General features: G+C 46.9%; 1 protein-coding gene across 2 annotated transcripts in view; it reads left to right on the top strand.

The window, feature by feature from the left end:
• The window catches only part of NCLN (nicalin), a 62484-nt gene that overhangs the window by 14509 nt on the left and 22962 nt on the right, over positions 1-25013 (top strand). Inside the window, exons 3-6 of one of the 2 annotated variants that reach the window (XM_069739395.1) lie at positions 3720-3861; positions 3956-4050; positions 14203-14283; positions 14441-14544. In XM_069739395.1, coding sequence (XP_069595496.1) covers positions 3720-3861; positions 3956-4050; positions 14203-14283; positions 14441-14544 — 422 coding nt within the window. Of the gene's footprint in view, positions 1-3716; positions 3862-3955; positions 4051-14202; positions 14284-14440; positions 14545-25013 lie in introns of both variants that reach the window. The other variant, XM_069739388.1, reaches the window with a different exon arrangement.

Genomic DNA, 25013 nt, shown 5'->3' with positions numbered 1-25013 from the left:
TAGTTTCCAAAATGGGGTCACTTGTGGGGGGTTTCTACTGTTTAGGCACACCAGGGGCTCTGCAAACGCAACATGACGTCCGCAGACCATTCCATCAAAGTCTGCATTTCAAAAGTCACTACTTCCCTTCTGAGCCCCGACGTGTGCCCAAACAGTGGTTTACCCCCACACATGGGGTATCAGCGTACTCAGGAGAAACTGGACAACAACTTTTGGGGTCCAATTTCTCCTGTAACCCTTGGGAAAATAAAAAATTCTGGGCTAAAAAATTATTTTTGAGGAAAGAAAACGTATTTATTATTTTCACGGCTCTGTGTTATAAACTTCTGTAAAGCACTTGGGGGTTGAAAGTGCTCACCACATATCTAGATAAGTTCCTTTGGGGGTCTAGTTTCCAAAATGGGGTCACTTGTGTGGGTTTTCTACTGTTTAGGCACACCAGGGGCTCTGCAAAGGCAACGTGACGCCCGCAGACCATTCCATCAAAGTCTGCATTTCAAAAGTCACTACTTCCCTTCTGAGCCCCCACGTGTGCCCAAACAGTGGTTTACCCCCACACATGGGGTATCAGCTTACTCAGGAGAAACTGGACAACAACATTTGTGGTCCAATTTCTCCTGTAACCCTTGGGAAAATAAAAAATTCTGGGCTAAAAAATTATTTTTGAGGAAAGAAAACGTATTTATTATTTTCACTGCTCTGTGTTATGAACTTCTGTGAAGCACTTGGGGGTTCAAAGTGCTCACCTCACATCTAGATAAGTTCCTTTCGGGGTCTAGTTTCCAAAATGGGGTCACTTGTGGGGGGTTTCTACTGTTTAGCCACATCAGGGGCTCTGCAAACGCAAAGTGACGCCCGAAGAGCATTCCATCAAAGTCTGCATTTCAAAACGTCACTACTTCACTTCCGAGCCCCAGCATGTGCCTAACCAGTGGTTTACCCCCACATATTGGGTATCAGCGTACTCAGGAGAAACTGGACAACAACTTTTGTGGTCAAATTTCTCCTGTTACCCTTGGGAAAATAAAAAATTGCGGGCTAAAAATCATTTTTGAGAAAAGAATTTTTTTTTTTATTTTCATGGCTCTGCGTTATAAACTTCTGTGAAGCACTTGAGGGTTCAAAGTGCTCACCACACATCTAGATTAGTTCCTTTGGGGGTCTAGTTTCCAAAATGGGGTCATTTGTGGGGGATCTCTAATGTTTAGGCACACAGGGGCTCTCCAAACGCGACATGGTGTCCGCTAATGATTGGAGCTAATTTTCCATTTAAAAAGCCAAATGGCGTGCCTTCCCTTCTGAGCCCTGCCGTGCGCCCAAACAGTGGTTTACCCCCACATATGGGGTATCGGCGTACTCAGGACAAACTGGAAAACAACATTTGGGGTCCAATTTCTCCTATTACCATTGGCAAAATAGGAAATTCCAGGCTAAAAAATCATTTTTGAGAAAAGAAAAATTATTTTTTATTTTCATGGCCCTACATTATAAACTTCTGTGAAGCACCTGGGGGTTTAAAGTGCTCAGTATGCATCTAGATAAGTTCCTTGGGGGGTCTAGTTTCCAAAATGGGGTCACTTGTGGGGGAGCTCCATTGCATAGGCACACAGGGGCTCTCCAAATGCGACATGGTGTCCGCTAACAAATGGAGCTAATTTTCCATTCAAAAAGTCAAAAGGCGCGCCTTCCCTTCCGAGCCCTGCCGTGTGCCCAAACAGTGGTTTACCCCCACATATGAGGTATCGGCGTACTCGGGAGAAATTGCTCAACAAATTTTAGGATCCATTTTATCCTATTGCCCATGTAAAAATGAAAAAATTGAGGCGAAAGAAATTTTTTGTGAAAAAAAAGTACTTTTTCATTTTTACGGATCAATTTGTGAAGCACCTGAGGGTTTAAAGTGCTCACTAGGCATCTAGATAAGTTCCTTGGGGGGTCCAGTTTCCAAAATGGGGTCACTTGTGGGGGAGCTCCAATGTTTAAGCACACAGGGTCTCTCCAAACGCGACATAGTGTCCGCTAACGATGGAGATAATTTTTCATTCAAAAAGTCAAATGGCGCTCCTTCCCTTCCGAGCCTTACCATGTGCTTAAACAGTGGTTTACCCCCACATGTGAGGTATAGGTGTACTCAGGAGAAATTGCCAAACAAATTTTAGGATCCATTTTATCCTGTTGTCCATGTGAAAATGAAAAAATTGAGGCTAAAATAATTTTTTTTGTGAAAAAATAGTACTTTTTCATTTTTACGGATCAATTTGTGAAGCAGCTGGGGGTTTAAAGGGCTCACTATGCATCTAGATAAGTTCCTTGGGGCGTCTAGTTTCCAAAATGGGGTCACTTGTGAGGGAGCTCCAATTTTTAGGCACACGGGGGCTCTCCAAACTTGACATGGTGTCCGCTAAAGAGTGCAGCCAATTTTTCATTCAAAAAGTCAAATGGCGCTCCTTCCCTTCCAAGCCGTGCCGTGCACCCAAACAGTGGCTTACCCCCACATATGAGGTATGAGCGTACTCAGGACAAATTGGACAACAACTTTCGTGGTTCAGTTTCTCCTTTTACCATTGGGAAAATACAAAAAATGTTGCTGAAAAATCATTTTTGTGACTAAAAAGTTAAATGTTCATTTTTTCCTTCCATGTTGCTTCTGCTGCTGTGAAGCACCTGAAGGGTTAATAAACTTCTGGAATGTGGTTTTTTGCACCTTGAGGAGTGCAGTTTTTAGAATGGTGTCACTTTTGGGTATTTTCAGCCATATAGACCCCTCAAACTGACTTCAAATGTGAGGTGGTCCCTAAAAAAAATGGTTTTGTAAATTTCGTTGTAAAAATGAGAAATCGCTGGTCAAATTTTAACCCTTATAACTTCCTAGCAAAAAAAAATTTTGTTTCCAAAATTGTGCTGATGTAAAGTAGACGTGTGGGAAATGTTATTTATTAACTATTTTGTGTCACATACCTCTCTGGTTTAACAGAATAAAAATTCAAAATGTGAAAATTGCGAAATTTTCAAAATTTTCGCCAAATTTCCGTTTTTATCACAAATAAACACATAATTTATTGACCTAAATTTACCACTAACATGAAGCCCAATATGTCACGAAAAAACAATCTCAGAACCGCTAGGATCCATTGAAGCGTTCCTGAGTTATTACCTCATAAAGGGACACTGGTCAGAATTGCAAAAAACGGCAAGGTCTTTAAGGTCAAAATAGGCTGGGTCATGAAGGGGTTAAAACAATAAAAGACGTGACAAATTTCAGTTGGTGGATAATGAATCTATAATATATGAAAGTTTAATTGTAATCATTACATTATGGTAAATAATGAAATTTAACACTATATGCTAATTTTTTGAGAAGGACCTGTATAAACCATCACGTTCTGATTGATGGAGATCTGATGGCCAGGGCACTTAACAATCCTGAAAACGAAGGTGCCATTATGTTTTACCCCTCACACATCCATTTCTGGTCACTCAGTGTCTGGGGACTACATTGAGGCTCCATTCAGGCCATTGAATTCTTGGAATCGGTAAGTCTCTGCCAGGAAGTGATCTTACCAGTCTTGAGAAGTGTATATAAACTATCCATGTGTCATACCTTTCAATGACAGGACAACCAATTATTGTAGAAAAAGAAACAGAATAATAGCATGTATGGTGAGTCAAAGTGTAATGTTCATCACCTATAATTGGCTTCTTTTTCTCATTTTCAGCAGTTTATGGACATAGAGCCTGAGATGCTTTCAATGGAGACTCAGGTTCCTGTTTACTTTGCTGTGGAGGATGCTGAACTTCTATCTATCTATGAACAGACACTATCCGCTTCTGCTAACCAGGGCACCTCTTCTGCCGCAGAAGGTGAGTTGTTGGAATAGCAGTTGACAAAGATTGCCTTTGTGAGTATGGATTCACCATGCCGTGCTCATTGACTATACCATTTGTGCCCATGTAGTACTCCTTCACACTGCTACTGCGAATGGTTTCCAGATGGTGACAAGTGGAGCGCAGAGTAAGGCACTCGGTGATTGGCTGGTTACTAGCGTGGAGGTGAGGGTTGCTTAAAGATTGTAATCGTATTTCCTGGACTATAAAGCAGTACTGTCAAGTATATCAATGAATAACAGCAATTGGGACCTAAAACATAACTTTTTAATTTAAAATATTTTAAACGGTCTCTCCAAAGACCAAACATGAAAGTCAAATAGTGCACCCTGGGCGGGAGTAAAAACAAACACAGAGTAAATCCAATTATCTCAGTGCCAGTCACAGTCCCTATATAGGTGATCGATAGAACTGATACAGTAGATTTAATATTTTGCTTTGAGACTGTTCTTAAAGGGAACCTGTCACCCCCAAAATCGATGGTGAGGTAAGCTCACCGTCATCAGGGGCTTATCTACAGCATTCTGTAATGCTGTAGATAAGCCGCCGATGTTACCTGAAAGAGGAGAAAAAGAGGTTAGATTATACTCGCCCAGGGGCGGTCCTGCTCCGATGGGTGTCTCAGGTCCGCAACTTCATTCCATGTCGTCCTCTTCTGGTCTTCAAGCCGTGGCTCCGGCGCAAGCGTACTTTGTCTGCCCTGTTTAGGGCAGAAGAAAGTATTGCAGTGCGCAGGAGGTGGGAAAGGTCAGAGAAGCCCGGCGCCTGCGCATTGCAGTACTTTGCTCTGCCCTCAACAGGGCAGACAAAGTACGCCGGAGCTGCGGCGTGAAGACCAGAAGAGGACGTCATGGAATGAACATAGGAGGCGCCGGAGCGGACCTGAGACACCCATTTGACCGGACCGCAGCGGGACCGCCCCTGGGTGAGTATAATCTAACTTGTTTTTCTTATCTTTCAGGTTACATCGGGGGCTTATCTACAGCATTACAGAATGCTGTAGATAAGCCCCTGATGACGGTGAACTTACCTCACCATCGATTTTGGGGGTGACAGGTTCCCTTTAATGCCAGTCACAATCTATGTATAGTTAATAAAAAAAATACCATATGTAAAGTGTTGTGGCAGTATCCAAATCACTTTTAACAAAATCACTTTAATCAATCCACATTGTGTAAAGATATGTAGAAAAGGATTGATCTCACGCAAATTGATAGTTGATTACTCCAACACTTCAGTCAGGATAGTGGCGCAGGTGGGCAATTAATTTTCTTTGTCGCTTCATTGGGGGACACAGGTAACCATGGGTGTATGCTGCTGTCGCTAGGAGGCTGACACTATGCAAATAAGGAAACGTTAACTCCTCCTCGGCAGTATACACCCTCCGACAGGCACAATGCAACTCAGTTTTGCTTAGTGTCTGTAGGAGGCAGACCTGGATCTAACCACCAGATCTGCATTATTTTCTTTTACAGGGTTTTTGTGTTTTATTAATCATTTCCCTTTCTCTTTCAGATTCACTTCTTCAGGTAACAGGGTGCAGATTGTCACCCTGTTTTCCCACATTTATATGACCGAGAGAGCAGTGTGGTACTCCCCGCATTGCCCACTCTCGGACCCGCTGGCAGGACTTCGTCCCCTGTCACCCTTACGGGTGTTTCAGGGTGACATCTTGGTGGCCAGTCCTCGCCTTTTCCCCTCCTCACCCCTCTCCTCGGAAAGGGCTGAGAGGAAGACGGTGGTCATCTATGGTGACCTCCCCCCTTGTAAGGGGTTGACGCCGTCTTCTACACCATCCAGAGATGGTGCGGGAAGGAGGATCTTACTCCCAGAACTCTCTTCTTCTCCGAGGGATTCTGACGCGATCCTCAGACACCAAGGAGCTGGATTCAAGCAAGATAGCAAGTGGACTCCTCCATCCCCCCCTCTCTTGGCAGCGCTCCCATGTCTCTAGATTTCAAATTTCCCATCTAATTGCGCGATTCCCGGCATATTGCAGCTTTCTCCTTCACTCGTTAGGCCACGCCCCCTTGCCGGTCTAGGCCTATCAGCGCCGCACTTTCATTTTCTCCAACGCCGTTCACGCTCCCTCTGCTGTGCACTGCCTCGGCTCTCCACTCCGACATGCCTCCTCAGGCGCGTCAGCCTATCAGGACGCCTGTTTCTTTTTCTTGTGTACGATCACAGATTTGCCCGCCCGCCGCTCACTACAGCGACGCATGTCCAGAGAGAACTGCGTCTATCTTGGCAGGCTCCTGCAGCGTCTTCAGAATTCGGAGGGGGACACAGTACCTGCGCTGCTTCTGCAGTCGCTGGGTGTCTGGTAGGCTATGCATTCCCTTCCTCGTTCCTTGGCTCAGCAGTATCGCCGACATAGCGTTCTGATACAGCCCTCTTCAGCAGTATCACCGGCATAGCATCCTTCTGCAGTCCTCATTCAGGCTCTACCTATGCCCAACCCCACACAGGCCTCTGGCTACGAACCCATGGTGACCCACTACGCTTGTGCCCGCTGTAAGAGAAAGTGGGCTTCCGGCCAGCCGTCGCCTTTCTGTCTGTCCTGCAGTTCTTCCACCATGTCCGTCCCTCAGGAAGCTCCTATTGCTTAGGATGAGTGCACTCCCCCGAAGTGGGCTGTTTCTATGTCTCAGTCAGTCTCAGAACTGACAAAAGTGTCCCAGTCCCTGGTACAGGTCCTGGAACGCTTGCCGCTTCTATCTTCTGCCACCAGTGCCACCCACAGCGATTCGCTCGCACCTGACCACGACCCGCACAGGGTTAGATTGGAGAAAGGATCCAGAAAGAGGACTTTGTCTAGCTCCTCATCCAGCTCTCCGGAACCCGCGGCACCATCTAGAATACCCCTCTCCACCCGTTCCCCCTCCTCTGAGGTGGACGTCGGGTCGGATGTACTTTCACACTCAGAGTCTGATTCAGATACAGATCAGAACTCTTTCAAAAACCTAACCGCCACATCCAAACATAGACTAAGTGTGAACAGGTGCTGAACCTAGAGTCGCCAACTCGTATATAGTTAAGTAAATAAGGCAGCACACTGCAGCGCTAAAACATGTAAACTTGAAAACACGAAATTTGAACTGCATTACTGCACTAGAAATCTGAAAAATGAGAGCCCTCTTAGGGGCTACCAGGTACACATAAAATTGGCCATTTTTATGCGCTAAACGCTCTCATTTTTCATATTTCTAGTGCAGTAATGCAGTTCAGATTTCGTGTTTCAAGTTTACATGTTTTAGCGCTGCAGTGTGCTGCCTTATTTACTTAACTATATACGAGTTGGCGACTCTAGGTTCAGCACCTGTTCACACTGAGTCTATGTTTGGATGTGCCGGTCAGGTTTTTGAAATGTATTCTTTAGCCTTCTGATCGTGCACTCCGCCTCCTAGCCACAGGTGTTTTAATTACAGCAGGTCCAATACCCCTCCACGAGAGAGAGAATTTTAGTCTAGGAAGAGGTTTCACATGTACCCATTCAGATGGAGACGTTTATTCTCAGCGAGGTAAGGCAAGTTTAGGACCTGGTATAAGAGAGATGCCGTTAAGGGGCTACCAGGTACACATAAAATTGGCAATTTTTATGTGCTAAACGCTCTCATTTTTCATATTTCTAGTGCAGTAATGCAGTTCAAATTTCGTGTTTCAAGTTTACATGTGTTATTGCTGCAGTGTGCTGCCTTATTTACTTAACAGATCAGAACTCTGGCACGCAGGACATGGTAGATAGCCTTATTTCGGCTATTATTCAAACCCTTGAACTTAAGGAGGAGGATTCCACCTCCCAGGAGGACTCTGTTTCATTCAAACGGGTGAAACGGCTCTCTAGAGGTTTTTTCCAACCACAAAGAGTTTGAGAATACTACCTCTAGACATTGGGAACAACCCGGAAAACGTTTCCAGGCAGAAAGCGTCTGGATATCTTGTACCCTTTTAATCCAGACCTAGTCAGCAAATGGTCTGATTCCCCTAAGGTAGACCCGCCTGTTTCTCGTCTATCCTCGCAGACATTTCTGTCTATCCCTGATGCAGCGTCTCTTAAGGATGTTACGGACAGGCAAATTGAGGCTTTAACCAAATCAGACTTTGAGGCGTCCGGCGCCTCACTCTGCCCGAATTTCGCCTCCTCTTTAGTGGTGAAAGCCGTGTCTGCCTGGGCCAAGATACTTTGCAGGGGCATCGTTGCTTCGGCTCCTTCGGATGAACCAGCTGGCTGATTTAGCGGACCAGATAGCACACGCGGGGAATTATCTGTTAAATGCCTCCTTGGATGCGGCCGCTTGTTCCGCAAGAGCAAACCGCAACATCATCGCCATTCGCCGTGTCCTTTGGCTGAAGGCGTGGAACGCTGACCCCACTTCTAAAAAGTCTCTCACTGGCCTTCCGTTCTAGGGCTCCAGGCTCTTTGGCACGGAGCTAGACCAGATCATGTCCGACGCTACAGGTGGAAAGAGCACCTCTCTCTCCCTCAATCCAGGCCTAAGCGCCCCTTTAATCGTAGGGGACATCAGTCCTTTCGTCCCTTCCGGCCCTTCTCTTTCTCTGGCGGTTCCTCCCAGTGAGAGTGTTCTTCCGCTCAGGGGGAACGGAGAAAACCTTTCTTCAGGCCTACCCCTCACTGGAGGGCTAAGAGCCGCTCCTCTAAACCTTCCAGATCTTGCGGCCAGATTCTCTTCAAAATGACGGGTCACCCCCACCTGCAAATCTTTCTAGGGTGGGAGGCAGGCTGCTTCTGTTCACAGAAGCTTCGTTATAGGTAGTCGGCAACGCCTGGGTCGGGGAGATCGTCACATCAGGCTACAAAATAGAATCTTCTTCACCCCCAGGAAGACGTTTCTTCCTCTCCTGTCCACCCAAGCAGCCGTCCCATGCCCCAGGGCTCCTCCAGGCCGTCGATGCCCTTCTCGTCTTAGGAGTGATCGTTCCTGTTCCTTACCACGAGTGGTTTTCGGGTTTTTACTCAAATTCTGTTTGTGGTTCCGAAAAAAAGACGGCTCTCTCTGCCCGATCTTGGATCTCAAACAGTTGAACCGCCACCTTCAGATTCGACACTTTAAGATAGAGTCACTGCGCTCGGTGATCGCTTCCATGAAACCGGGGCAATATCTGTGCTCCATGGACATTTGGGATGCGTACCTGCACATTCCGATTTGTCAGCAGCATCAGGTTCCTTCGTTTCGCAATCCAGGAACAACATTACCAGTTTACAGCTCTCCCGTTCGGCCTAGCGTCCGCCCCCAGGGTCTTTACTAAAGTAATGGCAGCGGTCATGGCCATCCTTTGTTCAAAGGGGATCCTCATAATCCCCTATCTCGACGACCTTCTAATCAATGGTCCTTCTCACCGGGACTGCGATCAGAGTCTCCAGATCACTCTGGATACGCTGATCCACCTCTGTGGATAATCAACAGGGACAAGTTGACCTTGATTCAAGCTCAACGCCTCGAGTTCCTGGGCATAGAATTCAACACCATCCAAGCTCGGGTCTTCCTCCCGAAAGAGAAGTTCTTCTCTCTTCGCCAGGGCATCAAAGCCTTAAAGCGCCCGGTTCCTCTGCCTCTACAGCTCTGTATGAAAGTTCTAGGGAAGATAGTCGCTTCCATGGAAGCAGTACCTTACGCTCAATTTCACTCTCGCCCCCTCCTGTTGGCTCTCCTGTCTGCCTGGCACAAGAACCCACTTTCCCTAGATTGCCCAATTCACCTTCCTCTCAATGTGAGACAGTCTCTCACTTGGTGGACGCTTTTCCGCCTCCATCCTGCGCGTGAGGTCATTTCTCCCTCACCGCTGGCAGATCACCACCGACGACAGTCTTCAGAGGTGGGGTGCGGTCTGTCTCCATCACACAGCCCACGGTCACTGGAAGGTTCAGGAGACCCTTCTCCCCATCAATCTCTTGGAGATCAGGGAGATCTTCCTCGCCCTCCTCCGCTAGCAGGCCCTCCTCGCAGGAAATCCTGTTCGCGTTCAGTCGGACAACGCCACAGCCGTGGCTTACATAAATCATCAGGGAGGGACTCGTAGCAAGCAGATCATGAGGGAGGTGTCAAACATTCTACGCTGGGCAGAGAACCACACTCCCGCCATCTCAGCTGTCCACATTCCAGGGGTGGACAATTGGGAAGCCGACTTCCTCAGCCGTCAGGGCCTCGCATCAGGCGAGTGGTCTCTCCATCCCACCGTCCTCAACCAAATATGTCAGAGATGGGGAGTTCCGAACGTCGACCTAATATGGCCTCCCGAACGAACCACAAGGTTCCCCAGTATGTAGCCAGGTCTCGGGACCCGATGGCCGTCTGTTGCGACGCCCTGGTGATCCCGTGGGCCCAGTTCCACATGACCTATCTTTTTCCTCCTCTTGCCTTGATCCCAAGGGTCGTAAAAAAGATAAATGCAGAGAGGGTCCCCGTTTTCTTAATAGCTCCAGATTGGCCTCGCAGGGCCTGATACGCGGTGCTAGTAAACATGCTGTCGGACGCCCCCTGGAGACTCCCAGACTGTCCGGATCTTTTGTCGCAGGGGCCCCTCTTCCACCCAAATTCTCGGTCTCTGAATTTAATGGTATGGCTGTTGAGGCCGTGGTCCTAAGGGACGCATGTTTTTCTCACAGTTTCAGACAGACCATGATAAAAGCTAGGAAACCAGCTTTTTCTTGCATCTATCATAGATGTTAGAAGGTCTTTTTCCGATGGTGCGACGACAACAGCTTGATCCCTATGGTTTTTTCCTTTCCTTCAGTTCTTGGCTTCCTTCAAGCGGGTCTCAATTCGGGCCTTTCTTTGAGTACTTTAAAGGGCCAGGTCTCCGCCCTGTCCATCCTTTTCCAAAGGAACTTAGCTTCCCTTCCACAAGTCAGGACCTTTCTCCAAGGTGTTGCCCACATAGCACCTCCTTATTCCCCGGTTGAGCCATGGGATCTCAACCTCGTTCTCGGCACCCTCCAACACGCGCCTTTTGAGCCAATCCAGGACATTTCCTTTTCTCTCCTATCTTGGAAGGTGGCCTTCCTGGTCGCCATCACCTCTATTAGGAGGGTATCCGAGTTAGCGGCATTATCCTGCCGTTCTCCTTTCCTAATTCTGCACCAGGACAAAGTAGTCCTGCGGCCTGTTCCTTTCTACCAAAAGTTGTTTCGGCTTTTCACATCAACGAGGACATCGTCCTTCCTTGTGCCCTTCCCTGGTCCTTCCCTTGGAGAAATCTCTCCACAAGCTGGATTTGGTCAGGGCTTTCCGAGTCTATCTTGCCCAACTGCTTCTTTTCGCCAGTCCTATCCACTGTTTGTCGTCTCTGAAGGTCGTCGAAAAGGGCTCCCCGCTTCTAAATCCACTATTGCTTGTTGGATTCGTTCGGCGGTTCTGGAAGCGTACCGCTTTCAGGATTAACAGCCTCCTCCTGGGGTGAGGGCTCACTCTACCCGGGCTGTGGGAGCTTCTTGGGCCGTTCGTCACCAGGCTTCGGCTTTGCAGGTTTGCAAAGCTGCAACCTGGTTGTCCCTTCACACCTTTGTACGGTTCTACAAGGTGCATATTCAGGCTTCTGCGGATGCAGGCCTGGGTAGGAAAATACTGCAGGGGCGGTTTCCCACCGGCCGACCTAAGTCTTCTTTTCTCGGACTATTTTTTTTTTCCCACCCGTGGACTGCTTTTGGACGTCCCATGGTTAATGTGTCCCCCAATTAAGCGAGAAAGATGGATTTTTGGTTCTTACCGTAAAATCTTTCTTGGAGCCTTCATTGGAGGACACAGCACCCTCCCTTTATTTTGTACCGTGTTGGCCAACGTGCCGTTGTTTTGGGTTGGTACATAGAGTGAGTTCCTTATACTTACTCCTACGACTGCTTTAGCACCAAACTGAGTTGCATTGTGCCTGTCGGAGGGTGTATACTGCCGAGGAGGAGTTAATGTTTCCTTATTTGCAAAGTGTCAGCCTCCTAGCGACAGCAGCATACACCCATGGTTACCTGTGTCCCCCAATATATCGTTTGAACCCGAATACAGCCTCTTCTATATATCATATGAGGCCTACACAGCCTCCCCATGTCCAGCATATGAGGCCCACAGCCTCCCCATGTCCAGCATATGAGGCCCACACAGCCTTCCCATGTCCAGCATATGAGGTCCCCACCTCCTCCCCTTGTCCTGCATATGAGGCCCACACAGCCTCCTCATGTCCACAGTAAGACACCCATAGCCTCCTCATGTCCACAGTAAGACCCCCATAGCCTCCTCATGTCCACAGTAAGACCCCCATAGCCTCCTCATGTCCACAGTAAGACCCACACAGCCTCCTCATGTCCACAGTAAGACCCCCATAGCCTCCTCATGTCCACAGTAAGACCCCCATAGCCTCCTCATGTCCACAGTAAGACCCCCATAGCCTCCTCATGTCCACAGTAAGACCCCCATAGCCTCCTCATGTCCACAGTAAGACCCCCATAGCCTCCTCATGTCCACAGTAAGACCCCCATAGCCTCCTCATGTCCACAGTAAGACCACCATAGCCTCCTCATGTCCACAGTAAGACCCCCATAGCCTCCTCATGTCCACAGTAAGACCCCCATAGCCTCCTCATGTCCACAGTAAGACCCCCATATCCTCCCTATGTGCAGCCAAACATCACATATACATAAATGACGGAAGAAAAAAACACATACTCAACTCTGTCCCATCCCCCAGGACTCTGCTTCTGCTCCTGTCTTGGTGTCCACCAATGCAGTCAGCGTGGATATACCCATATTTTTCAGACTATAAGACACGCCGGACCATAAGATGCACCTAGGTTTTAGAGGAGGAAATTGGGGGGAAAAAATGAAGCTAAAAATGTGGTCAATTCTGTACTTAACTTCACCTTCTCACCTGTTTGTTTTCCCTCTATTTCCGCTCTTTCTTTAGAGCTATAAAGTCAGAGCTGTCAATCAAATAAGAGGAGAGGAGGGTGGGTGGAGATAGAAAATAAGTAGGTGCGATGGTGCACTTCAATGTTTGGCCGCCGAGCACCTGAACTTGGTTTGAACAAATTATGCTCAGAGTCCCTTTTTAAAGCGATTAATCAAACAAACCAAAAAGTTTTTAAAAATTCAAAGCACCCTATCCCACCTTTTCAATTGTTAAAAATAAAGAAAAAAAAATAAACATATTTGTTGTCTTGTTTGTGGCAGTCCATTCCATCAAAATATAAAATTAACCAGTAAATGCCGTAAAGACAAATAAAAAAAATCGAAACTCCAGAATTGCATTTTTTGCCCCACCCACACATCCTAAAAAATACAGTTAAGTGATTAAAACATCATATGTACGGTATCAATAAAACTGTGATTTTGGTACGCAGGAAACAACACGGAACACAAACGTAAAAAAGTCTCAGAAAATGGTGACTTAAAACACTTTTTTTTCACCACTTGAATAAAAAAAAAATATGCAAGTTTGGTATTACTGTAATTGTACTGACCCATGTTTTCAAACCATGTTTATCATATAATGTAAAACTGGAGCCAAAATACAATGGCGGAATTGCACTTTTTTTCACCATTTTATCCCATTTGTATTCCCCTTTTTTGTCAGTATATCTTGTAAAAAAAAAAAAAAAAAAAAAATGAATAATTTTATTAAAAATGACAAAATGAGCACTCTTAGGTCTATGTTGACAGAAAAATAAAAGTAATCTCTTGGAGGAAGGGGGAGGAAAAATGCACATGGAAAAACTGAAAATCACAATGAATTTGAAGGGGTTCAAAGTACAGTGCAAAATACATAGTTTATTACTTTACGTATATGTTCAGCTTTACTCACTGGTGCAAAATAAGGCTACTTTCACGCTAGCGTCGGTACGGACCCATCGCAGTGCGTCGGGCCGACGTACTGACGCATGCTGTGAAGTAAAAGCACAACGGGGGCAGCGGATGCAGTTTTTCAACGCATCCGCTGCCCCATTGTAAGGTCCGGGGAGGTGGGGGCGGAGTTCCGGCCGTGCATGCGCGGTTGGAAATGGCGGACACGACGCACACAAAAAACGTTACATGTAGCGTTTTTTTGTGCCGATGGTCCGACAAAACACGACGTGTGGCAATGCGTCGCTAATGAAAGTCTATGGAGAAAAAAACGCATCCTGCGGGCAACTTTGCAGGATGCGTTTTTTTTCTCCAAAACGACGCATTGCGACGGAGGCCAAACGACGCTAGTGTGAAAGTAGCCTAACCTGGTACGCAGCATTTTTTTTTTTTTTTTTTTTTTTTACAACAGTCTTTCTAGAGTTCACCTTTTTAACGCATCAGTATTTATAATGAATCCTTTATTTTTTCAGGGACGCTTGGCTGGCCTTGGCTCTGATGACCTTCCTACAATTGCCATTGTTGCCCACTATGACACTTTTGGAGTTGCACCAGTAAGTGCCCCGTCAAATTACTTTTTTCTGACAATTTTTTAATTACACTTTTTAATGTATAATTTTCAAAGTACAGTATTTTACAGTGACGTAATTTTCGTAAGATACACAGGGAAACCTCTTTATCTTATCAATACCATATCCATTTTTTTTCTAGTGGTTGTCTTATGGTGCAGATTCTAATGGCAGCGGTGTGGCAATACTTCTGGAACTGGCACGCCTCTTCTCTCGGCTGTACACATACAAGCGCACACATGCCAGGTAAGAAATTCCCACACCCAGAAACCTTAGCTTTTCTTGGCCAGCTCTACCACTTGATCTTGTATGTATCAGCTAGTAAATGGTTAAAAAGGTAGTTCTCTCTCATCACATGAATGGCATCTCATTGGGCCTAATAAATCAAAAGAGGTGTCAAGAATGCAGTCAAGCAGTGGGAGGTGGTCTGGCTACCAGGGACTCCAGGGACCTGTAAATCTGTAAATCTTTTTGCTCATCTCTCAAATGTACCCATCTAAGAATATGGGAATACCTTTTTAACCCCTTCATGACCCAGCCTATTTTGACCTTAAAGACCTTGCCGTTTTTTGCAATTCTGACCAGTGTCCCTTTATGAGGTAATAACTCAGGAACGCTTCAACGGATCCTAGCGGTTTTGAGATTGTTTTTTCGTGACATATTGGGCTTCATGTTAGTGGTAAATTTAGGTCAATAAATTCTGCGTTTATTTGTGAGAAAAACGGAAATTTGGCGAAAATTTTGAAAATTTTGCAATTTTCACATTTTGAATTTTTATTCTGTTAAACCAGAGAGTTATGTGACACAAAATAGTTAATAAATAACATTTCCCACATGTTTACTTTACATCAGCACAATTTTGGAAACACAAATTTTTTTTGCTAGGAAGTTATAAGGGTTAAAATTTGACCAGCGATTTCTCATTTTTACAACGAAATTTACAAAACCATTTTTTTTAGGGACCACCTCACATTTGAAGTCAGTTTGAGGGGTCTATATGGCTGAAAATACCCAAAAGTGACACCATTCTAAAAACTGCACCCCTCAAGGTACTCAAAACCACATTCAAGAAGTTTATTAACCCTTCAGGTGCTTCACAGCAGCAGAAGCAACATGGAAGGAAAAAATGAACATTTAACTTTTTAGTCACAAAAATGATCTTTTAGCAACAATTTTTTTATTTTCCCAATGGTAAAAGGAGAAACTGAACCACGAAAGTTGTTGTCCAATTTGTCCTGAGTACGCTGATACCTCATATGTGGGGGTAAACCACTGTTTGGGCGCACGGCAGGGCTTGGAAGGGAAGGAGCGCCATTTGACTTTTTGAATCAAAAATTGGCTCCAATCTTTAGCGGACACCATGTCACGTTTGGAGAGCCCCCGTGTGCCTAAAAATTGGAGCTCCCCCACAAGTGACCCCATTTTGGAAACTAGACCCCCCCAAGGAACTTATCTAGATGCATAGTGAGCACTTTGAACCCCCAGGTGCTTCACAAATTAATCCTAAAAATGAAAAAGTACTTTTTTTTCACAAAAAAATTCTTTTAGCCTCAATTTTTTCATTTTCACATGGGCAACAGGATAAAATGGAACCTAAAATTTGTTGGGCAATTTCTCCTGAGTACACTGATACCTCATATGTGGGAGTAAACCACTGTTTGGGCACATGGTAAGGCTCGGAAGGGAAGGAGCGCCATTTGACTTTTTGAATGGAAAATTAGCTCCAATTGTTAGCGGACACCATGTCGCGTTTGGAGAGCCCCTGTGTGCCTAAACATTGGAGTTCCCCCACAAGTGACCCCATTTTGGAAACTAGACCCCCCAAGGAACTTATCTAGATGAATATTGAGCACTTTAAACCCCCAGGTGCTTCACAGAAGTTTATAACGCAGAGCCATGAAATAAAAAATAATTTTTCTTTCCTCAAAAATGATTTTTTAGCCTGGAATTTCCTATTTTGCCAAGGGTAATAGGAGAAATTGGACCCCAAATGTTGTTGTCCAGTTTGTCCTGAGTACGCTGATACCCCATATGTGGGGGTAAACCACTGTTTGGGGCGCACGGCAGGGCTCGGAAGGGAAGGCATGCCATTTGGCTTTTTAAATGGAAAATTAGCTCCAATCATTAGCGGACGCCATGTCACATTTGGAGAGCCCCTGTGTGCCTAAACATTGGAGATCCCCCAGAAATGACCCCATTTTGGAAACTAGTCCACCAAAGGAACTAATCTAGATGTGTGGTGAGGACTTTGAACCCCCAAGTGCTTCACAGAAGTTTATAACGCAGAGCCATGAAAATAAAAAAAAAAATTATTTTCTCAAAAATGATCTTTTAGCCTGCAATTTTTTATTTTCCCAAGGGTTACAGGAGAAATTTGACCCCAAAAGTTGTTGTCCAGTTTCTCCTGAGTACGCTGATACCCCATATGTGGGGGTAAACCACTGTTTGGGCACATGCCGGGGCTCGGAATTGAAGTAGTGACGTTTTGAAATGCAGACTTTGATGGAATGCTCTGTGGGCGTCACGTTGCGTTTGCAGAGCCCCTGATGTGGCTAAACAGTAGAAACCCCCCCACAAGTGACCCCATTTTGGAAACTAGACCCCGAAAGGAACTTATCTAGATGTGTGGTGAGCACTTTGAACCCCCAAGTGCTTCACAGAAGTTTATAATGCAGAGCCGTGAAAATAATAAATACGTTTTCTTTCCTCAAAAATAATTATTTAGCCCAGAATTTTTTAATTTTCCCAAGGGTAACAGGAGAAATTTGACCCCAATATTTGTTGTCCAGTTTCTCCTGAGTACGGTGATACCCCATATGTGGGGGTAAACTACTGTTTGGGCACATGCCGGGGCTCGGAATTGAAGTAGTGACGTTTTGAAATGCAGACTTTGATGGAATGCTCTGCGGGCGTCACGTTGCGTTTGCAGAGCCCCTGATGTGGCTAAACAGTAGAAACCCCCCACAAGTGACCCCATTTTAGAAACTAGACCCCCAAAGGAACTTATCTAGATATGTGGTGAGCACTTTGAACCCCCAAGTGCTTCACAGACGTTTACAACGCAGAGCCGTGAAAATAAAAAATAATTTTTTCCTCAAAAATGATGTTTTAGCAAGCATTTTTTTATTTTCACAAGGGTAACAGGAGAAATTGGACCCCAGAAATTGTTGCGCAGTTTATCCTGAGTATGCTGGTACCCCATATGTGGGGGTAAACCACTGTTTGGGCACACGTCGGGGCTCGGAATTGAGGGAGCACCATTTGACTTTTTGAATACGAGATTGGCTGGAATCAATGGTGGCGCCATGTTGCGTTTGGAGACCCCTGATGTGCCTAAACAGTGGTAACCCCTCAATTCTACCTCCAACACTAACCCCCCCACACCCCTAACTCTAATCCCAACTGTAGCCATAACCCTAATCACAACCCTAATTCCAACCCTAAGGCTATGTGCCCACGTTGCGGATTCGTGTGAGATTTTTCAGCATAATTTTTGAAAAATCCGCGGGTAAAAGGCTCTGCGTTTTACCTGCGGATTTTCCGCGGATTTCCAGTGTTTTTTGTGCGGATTTCACCTGCGGATTCCTATTGAGGAACAGGTGTAAAACGCTGCGGAATCCGCACAAAGAATTGACATGCTGCGGAAAATACAACGCAGCGTTTCCGCGCGGTATTTTCCGCACCATGGGCACAGCGGATTTGGTTTCCATATGTTTACATGGTACTGTAAACCTGATGAAACACTGCTGCGAATCCGCAGCGGCCAATCTGCTGCGGATCCGCAGCCAAATCCGCACCGTGTGCACATAGCCTAATTCTAAAGGTATGTGGACACGCTGCGGAAAACGCTGCGGATCCGCAGCAGTTTCCCATGAGTTTACAGTTCAATGTAAACCTATGGGAAACAAAAATCGCTGTACACATGCTGCGGAAAAACTGCACGGAAACGCAGCGGTTTACATTCCGCAGCATGTCACTTCTTTGTGCGGATTCCGCAGCGGTTTTACAACTGCTCCAATAGAAAATCGCAGTTGTAAAACCGCAGTGAAATGCGCGGAAAAAACGCGGTAAATCCGCCATAAATCCGCAGCGGTTTAGCACCGCGGATTTATCAAATCCGCAGCGGAAAAATCCGCAGAGGACCAGAATACGTGTGCACATGCCCTACCCCTAACCCTAACCCTATTCTAACATTAGTGGGAAAAAAAAATTCTTTATTTTTTTTATTGTCCCTACCTATGGGGGTGACAAAGGATGGGGGGGGGGTCATTTATTATTTTTTTTTTATTTTGATCACTGAGATATAATCTAAGTGCACTTTGGAACGAATCTGCCGGCCGGCAGATTCGGCGGGCGCACTGCGCATGCGCCCGCCATTTTGGAAGATGGCGGCGCCCGGGAGGAAGACGGACGGACCCCGGCAGGATCGGGAAGTATGATGGGGGGGGGGGGTGATCGGAGCATGGGGGGGTGCATCGGAGCACGGGAGGGGTGGAACAGAGCACGGGGGGGGGGGGGGGGTGCATTGGAGCATCGGGGGGTGGATCGGACTGCAGGGGGGGTGGATCGGACTGCAGGGGGGGTGGATCGGAGTGCAGATGGGGTGATTGGAGCACGGGGAGGGTGATTGAAGCACGGGGGGAGCGGAGAAGAGCACGGGGGGAGCGGAGCACAGGACGGAGGGGAGCCGGAGCAGTGTACCGGACAGATCGGGGGGCTGGGGGGGCGATCGGTGGGGTGGGGGCACATTAGTGTTTCCAGCCATGGCCGATGATATTGCAGCATCGGCCATGGCTGGATTGTAATATTTCACCCGTTATAATAGGTGAAATATTACAAATCGCTCTGATTGGCTGTTGAAAGTGAAACTGCCAATCAGATCGATCGTAGCCACGGGGGGGTGAAGCCACCCCCCCTGGGCTAAACTACCACTCCCCCTGTCCCTGCAGATCGGGTGAAATGGGAGTTAACCCTTTCACCCGATCTGCAGGGACGCGATCTTTCCATGACGCCACATAGGCGTCATGGGTCGGATTGGCACCGACTTTCATGACGCCTACGTGGCGTCATGGGTCGGGAAGGGGTTAAAGGAAAGATATCATCACATTGATGTGATACATGTAGCAATGTTCTCTTTTCTTTCTCTTTTTTTTTTGTATATGAGAATTAGTAATTTTGCACAATTTTCCCGCTGGCCACAATTTTTTTTTTTTTTAGACTCATACTTCCTATCCTTTCAGGAAGAGCTTTCAGCATGCTCCATATCATCAGAGGCAGGATTACAATGACAGGTAACACCTTTGTACACAGCTGATAACACAGGATCCACCACTCACAATAGGCGATGTCACAGCTGATCCTCCTTCCTCTCCTTTTTAATGAGTTTTGCACACACTCATTAGATCTTTCAATGCATAGGGCTGGAGTCTGTAGCTGTATTTCCTCAAAAACAGGAGGTTAGAGTCTAAATAAGCCTCAGTGACCAGTGGTAAAATTGCAAGACGTTGCCATACTTTTTTTTTTTTTTTTTTAAATACATTTAACACAAAAAACTGTTAATATTTAGATGATGGCTTCCCTTTAAAGGAAAAATGTCACCTGAAAAAATGTAATTTACCTGCAGATATAGTGGTAATCTACAGGTAAATTGCATTTAAATCATGTCTGGCAGCTCACTACAAGTACAGCTACAGGGAGAAAATGAAGTTATATTCTCCCTTTAGCCACTTGCATGAGGGCGGTGCAGGGAGCTGTTACAGCCAATGTTTACTGCACAGTGATTGCCTTGTTACCACTTCCCTGCACACTGGCTGTTGGCTTTGTCTGCACGCTGAGCGCCGCCGCAATCGAGTGCGGGTGTCAGCTCTATTTGAGAGCTGACACATTGCAGCAATGCCCACGATCGGTGGTAACACCGATCGCAGACTTTTAACCCCACTGATGCCACTTTCAGTAATGAGCGCCCTCTCTGCTTCCATCGACACAACGCAATGTGATCACGCTGTGCTCATGGTCTCCATGGTGACCTCGGGCCTCAAGATAGCCGCTGGGTCCTGCAGGGAAGGTGGCCTGTGTGCGCCTGCTAAGAGCAGGACCTAACACGCCTCATTCCTGCCGGTCTGATGCTGCTCTGATGCTCTGCAGTGCAGGAGCATTGCAGACTTTAGATCCGCAATCTGTCAGTGTAAGGATAATGTCCCTTGCTGGGACAATGTTAACAAAAAAGGTATTAAGTGTGCAAATTATAAAAAAACAAAAAAAAATCCCCAAATAAAGAACAAAAAAAATGAAAGAAATATTAATCCAATAAATACATTTATTTTAAAAAAAAAAGTACACATTTGTTAGCGTCGCATCTGGAACAACCCGACCTATAAAACTGCCCCAATCGTTAACCCCTTCAGTGAACACCGTAAAAAAAAAAAAAATACACGAGGTAAAAAACAATGCTTCATCATCATACCACGGAACAAAAAGTGCAGCTAAAAAATGTATAGCTCACAGAATAAAGCGATTCAAAAATAATTATTTTTTCTATGAAATGGTTTTTGTGTAAAAGCGCCAAAACATTAACCCCTTCATGACCATGGGATTTTTCATTTTTCCGTGTTCGTTTTTCACTCCCCTGCTTCCCAGAGCCATAACTTTTAAAATTTTCCGTCAATTTGGCCATGTGAGGGCTTATTTTTTGCGGGACGAGTTGTACTTTTGAGCAACATCATTGGTTTTAGCATGTCGTGTACTAGAAAACGGGAAAAAAAATTCCAAGTGCGGTGAAATTGCAAAAAAAGTGCAATCCCACACTTGTTTTTTGTTTGGCTGTTTTGCTAGGTTCACTAAATGCTAATGACCTGCCATTATGATTCTCCAGGTCAGTACGAGTTCGTAGACACCTAACATCACTAGGTTATTTTTTAACTAAGTGGTGAAAAAAAATTCCAAACTTTGCTAAAAAAAAAATTGCGCCATTTTCCGATACTCATAGCGTCTCAATTTTTCGTGATCTGGGGTCGGTTGAGGGCTTGTTTTTTGTGTGCCGAGATGACGTTTTTAATTATAGCATTTCGGTGCAGATACGTTCTTTTGATCGCCCGTTATTGCATTTTAATGCAATGTCGCGGCGACCAAAAAAATGTAATTCTGGTGTTTCGAATTTTTTTCCCGCTACGCTGTTTAGCGATCAGGTTAATGCTTTTTTTCAATTGATAGATCGGGCGATTCTGAGCGCGGCGATACCAAATATGTGTGGACGATGACCCTAATTCGGCTCCGGACCACTCAGTCTCCTTTACTAGGGCCAAGCGTTCTCATAAGACGGTCGCCTCTCACCCAGATTTCCTGGATATAGTCAGGCGACACAGGGAGCGTCCGGATAAGCGTTTCACGGGCAAAAAGGCCCAGGAATCAAAGTATCCTTTTTCCGCAAATCTCGTTAAAGACTGGACGGAGTCCCCTTTGGTAGATCCTCCGGTTTCGCGCCCTGCTTCCAAAACTCTTATCCGTTCCAGATGGCGCTTCAATTAAGAACCCCACAGAACGCCAGCTAGATTCCCTAGCTCGCTCAGTGTACGAAGCCTCAGGTTCCTCCCTATTTCCCTCCTTCGCCGCGGCTTGGGTGGCCAAGGCGATGGCTTCCTGGGCAGATGCCCTAGCAAAATCAGTTCAGGAGCAGGATCTCCCGTCTGAGGTGGCGGACCTTGCCAAACAGATTGCCATGGCTGGTGATTACGTGATGTACGCATCCCTCGATGCAGCGAACTGTGCAGCAACGGCGGCTTCAAATGCCATCACCATCAGAAGAGCCATTTGGCTCAGAGAGTGGCGCCCAGATTCCTTTTCAGAGCGGGCGTCTTTTTGGAGAAAAGCTAGACCAGCTTATTGCTGACGCTACAGGGGGAAAGAGCAAGTTCCTTCCCCAACAGAGGCCCAAGGCTGCCTTTCAGCGCCAACCATACTTTCGCTTTCGGCCCTTTCGTAGCAGTCCATCCTGGTCCAATCCTGCTGCCTCTTCCAGATCGGACCTATCCGCTCGCTCAGACAGAGACGTTCGTCCCTCTTTCAGGCCAAATCAGTCCTGGCGAGGAAAGCCCAGGCAACCCAGAACCAGAGGGTCCAGGCCTGCCAGATTCCCTTCGCAATGACTCAGGAACTGTTCCAGTCGATACCACCAAAGTAGGCGGTCGTCTACTTTCTTTTTCAGCAAGTCTGGCTCTCCGTCATCCACGACGGATGGGTCAATGATCTGGTGTCGTCTGGCTACAAAATAGAGTTCTCTGCCTCCCCTCCGGCTCGTTTTTTTTCCCTCTCGTCTCCCCAGTTCGGAGGCTCAGTCTCGCGCTTTACTTTGCGCCATTCGTTCCCTCCGCCAGAGCGGGGTCATTGTTCCGGTTCCGGAACACGAGAGGTTCAGAGGTTTTTACTCAAACCTCTTCGTCGTGCCAAAAAAGGACGGGAAAGTGCGCCCCATTTTGGACCTGAAGCTCCTGAACAAGTGCGTAAAAGTTCGACACTTCAGGATGGAATCGCTCCGGTCGGTCATCTCTTCGATGGAGAGAGGGGAATACCTGGCATCGATAGACATTAAGGATGCCTATCTTCACATTCCAATATTCCCGCCACATCAAAGGTTCCTCCGCTTTGCCATCCTAGAGGACCATTTCCAATTCACGCCTTGCCCTTCGGTCTTGCCACGGCGCCCAGGGTATTCACGAAAGTCATGGCGGCCGTCATGGCCATTCTTCATTCTCGAGGAGTGGTCGTGTTACCTTACTTAGACGACCTCCTCATAAAGGGTCCGTCTTATCAGGCCTGCGAGGCAAGCGTCCGCATTACCTTGGATTCTCTTTCGCGCCTGGGCTGGTTGATCAACTTGGACAAATCCTCTCCTGTTCCTGCCCGACGGATCTCCTTTCTGGGAATGATCCTGGACTCCTCTAGGGGTCTGGTCTTGCTTCCTCGGTCCAAGGCTCAAGAGCTTCAGCAAGGAGCCCGGACGCTCTGCCATCCTCGCCCGCGATCCATTCGGTTCGCCATGAAGATCCTGGGCAAAATGGTAGCCGCAATAGAAGCGGTCCCCTTCGCTCAACTCCATCTCCGCCCCCTACAACAAGCTCTGCTGGACAACTGGGACAGGAGTCCCTTATCCCTCGATCGTCCTTGCCCTTTGTCTCCGCGGATCAGACAATCCCTTGTATGGTGGACCCTGGGTCCATCTCTCCTCCAGGGGAAGTCTTTTCTACCGATCCGCTGGTTAGTGGTAACTACCGACGCCAGTCTCCTCGGCTGGGGTGCGGTGTTTCTTCACCACTCTGCCCAGGGTCGTTGGACAGTACAAGAGTCGAGGCTCCCTATAAACATCCTGGAGATTCGTGCGATCAGACTCGCTCTGAGACGCTTTCACTCCCTGCTCGCGGGTCACCCAATCCGAGTCCCATCGGACAATGTCACAGCGGTGGCATACATAAACCACCAAGGGGGTACCCGCAGCAGGGCGGCGATGCAGGAAGTCTCCCACATTCTTCGCTGGGCTGAAGCCAACCATTCCACCATTTCCGCGGTGCACATTCCGGGCGTCGAAAACTGGGCGGCGGACTTTCTAAGCCGTCAGGGCCTTGCCTCGGGGGAGTGGATCTGATGGCGTCCAGATTGAACGCCAAGGTTCACAATTTCATTGCTCGTTCTCGGGATCCCCAGGCTATCGGAGTGGACGCGCTGATATCCCCGTGGCATCAGTTCCAACTCCCATACGTGTTTGCTCCGCTTCCCTTACTGCCGAAGGTGATCCGAAAAATCAAGACGGAGGGGGTTCCGGTCATTCTGGTCGCTCCGGATTGGCGTCGTCGCGCTTGGTACGCGGAGCTCGTTCAGCTCGTAGCTGACGTTCCCTGGCGGTTACCAGACTGCCCAGATCTGCTTCGCCATGGGCCGATCTGCCACCAGAGCTCAGGGGCCCTACGTTTAACGGCGTGGCTGTTGAAATCTGGATTCTAACTCTAGCTGGTATCTCTCTTTCCACCTTAATGAGGACATCATTCTCCCTTCTTTTTGCCAGCAGCCAAAACACAGGGTCGAAAGAGCCCTTCACTCCCTGGACGTGGTACGGGCCCTTAGGAGGTACATTTCCAGAACGGCTCCTTTCAGGAAATCGGATTCCCTCTTTGTTCTCCCGGAGGGTCACAGAAAGGGTTTGGCTGCGTCTAAAGCCACGATAGCCAGATGGATTCATAGTAACATAGTAACATAGTAACATAGTTAGTAAGGCCGAAAAAAGACATTTGTCCATCCAGTTCAGCCTATATTCCATCATAATAAATACCCAGATCTACGTCCTTCTACAGAACCTAATAATTGTATGATACAATATTGTTCTGCTCCAGGAAGACATCCAGGCCTCTCTTGAACCCCTCGACTGAGTTCGCCATCACCACCTCCTCAGGCAAGCAATTCCAGATTCTCACTGCCCTAACAGTAAAGAATCCTCTTCTATGTTGGTGGAAAAACCTTCTCTCCTCCAGACGCAAAGAATGCCCCCTTGTGCCCGTCACCTTCCTTGGTATAAACAGATCCTCAGCGAGATATTTGTATTGTCCCCTTATATACTTATACATGGTTATTAGATCGCCCCTCAGTCGTCTTTTTTCTAGACTAAATAATCCTAATTTCGCTAATCTATCTGGGTATTGTAGTTCACCCATCCCCTTTATTAATTTTGTTGC

This window comes from Ranitomeya imitator, chromosome 1, assembly GCF_032444005.1.
Source record: "Ranitomeya imitator isolate aRanImi1 chromosome 1, aRanImi1.pri, whole genome shotgun sequence".
NCBI classification, from domain to species: domain Eukaryota; kingdom Metazoa; phylum Chordata; class Amphibia; order Anura; family Dendrobatidae; genus Ranitomeya; species Ranitomeya imitator.
Note: the sequence above shows the minus strand (reverse complement) of the source record. Positions and strands in the feature narration are given on the sequence as shown.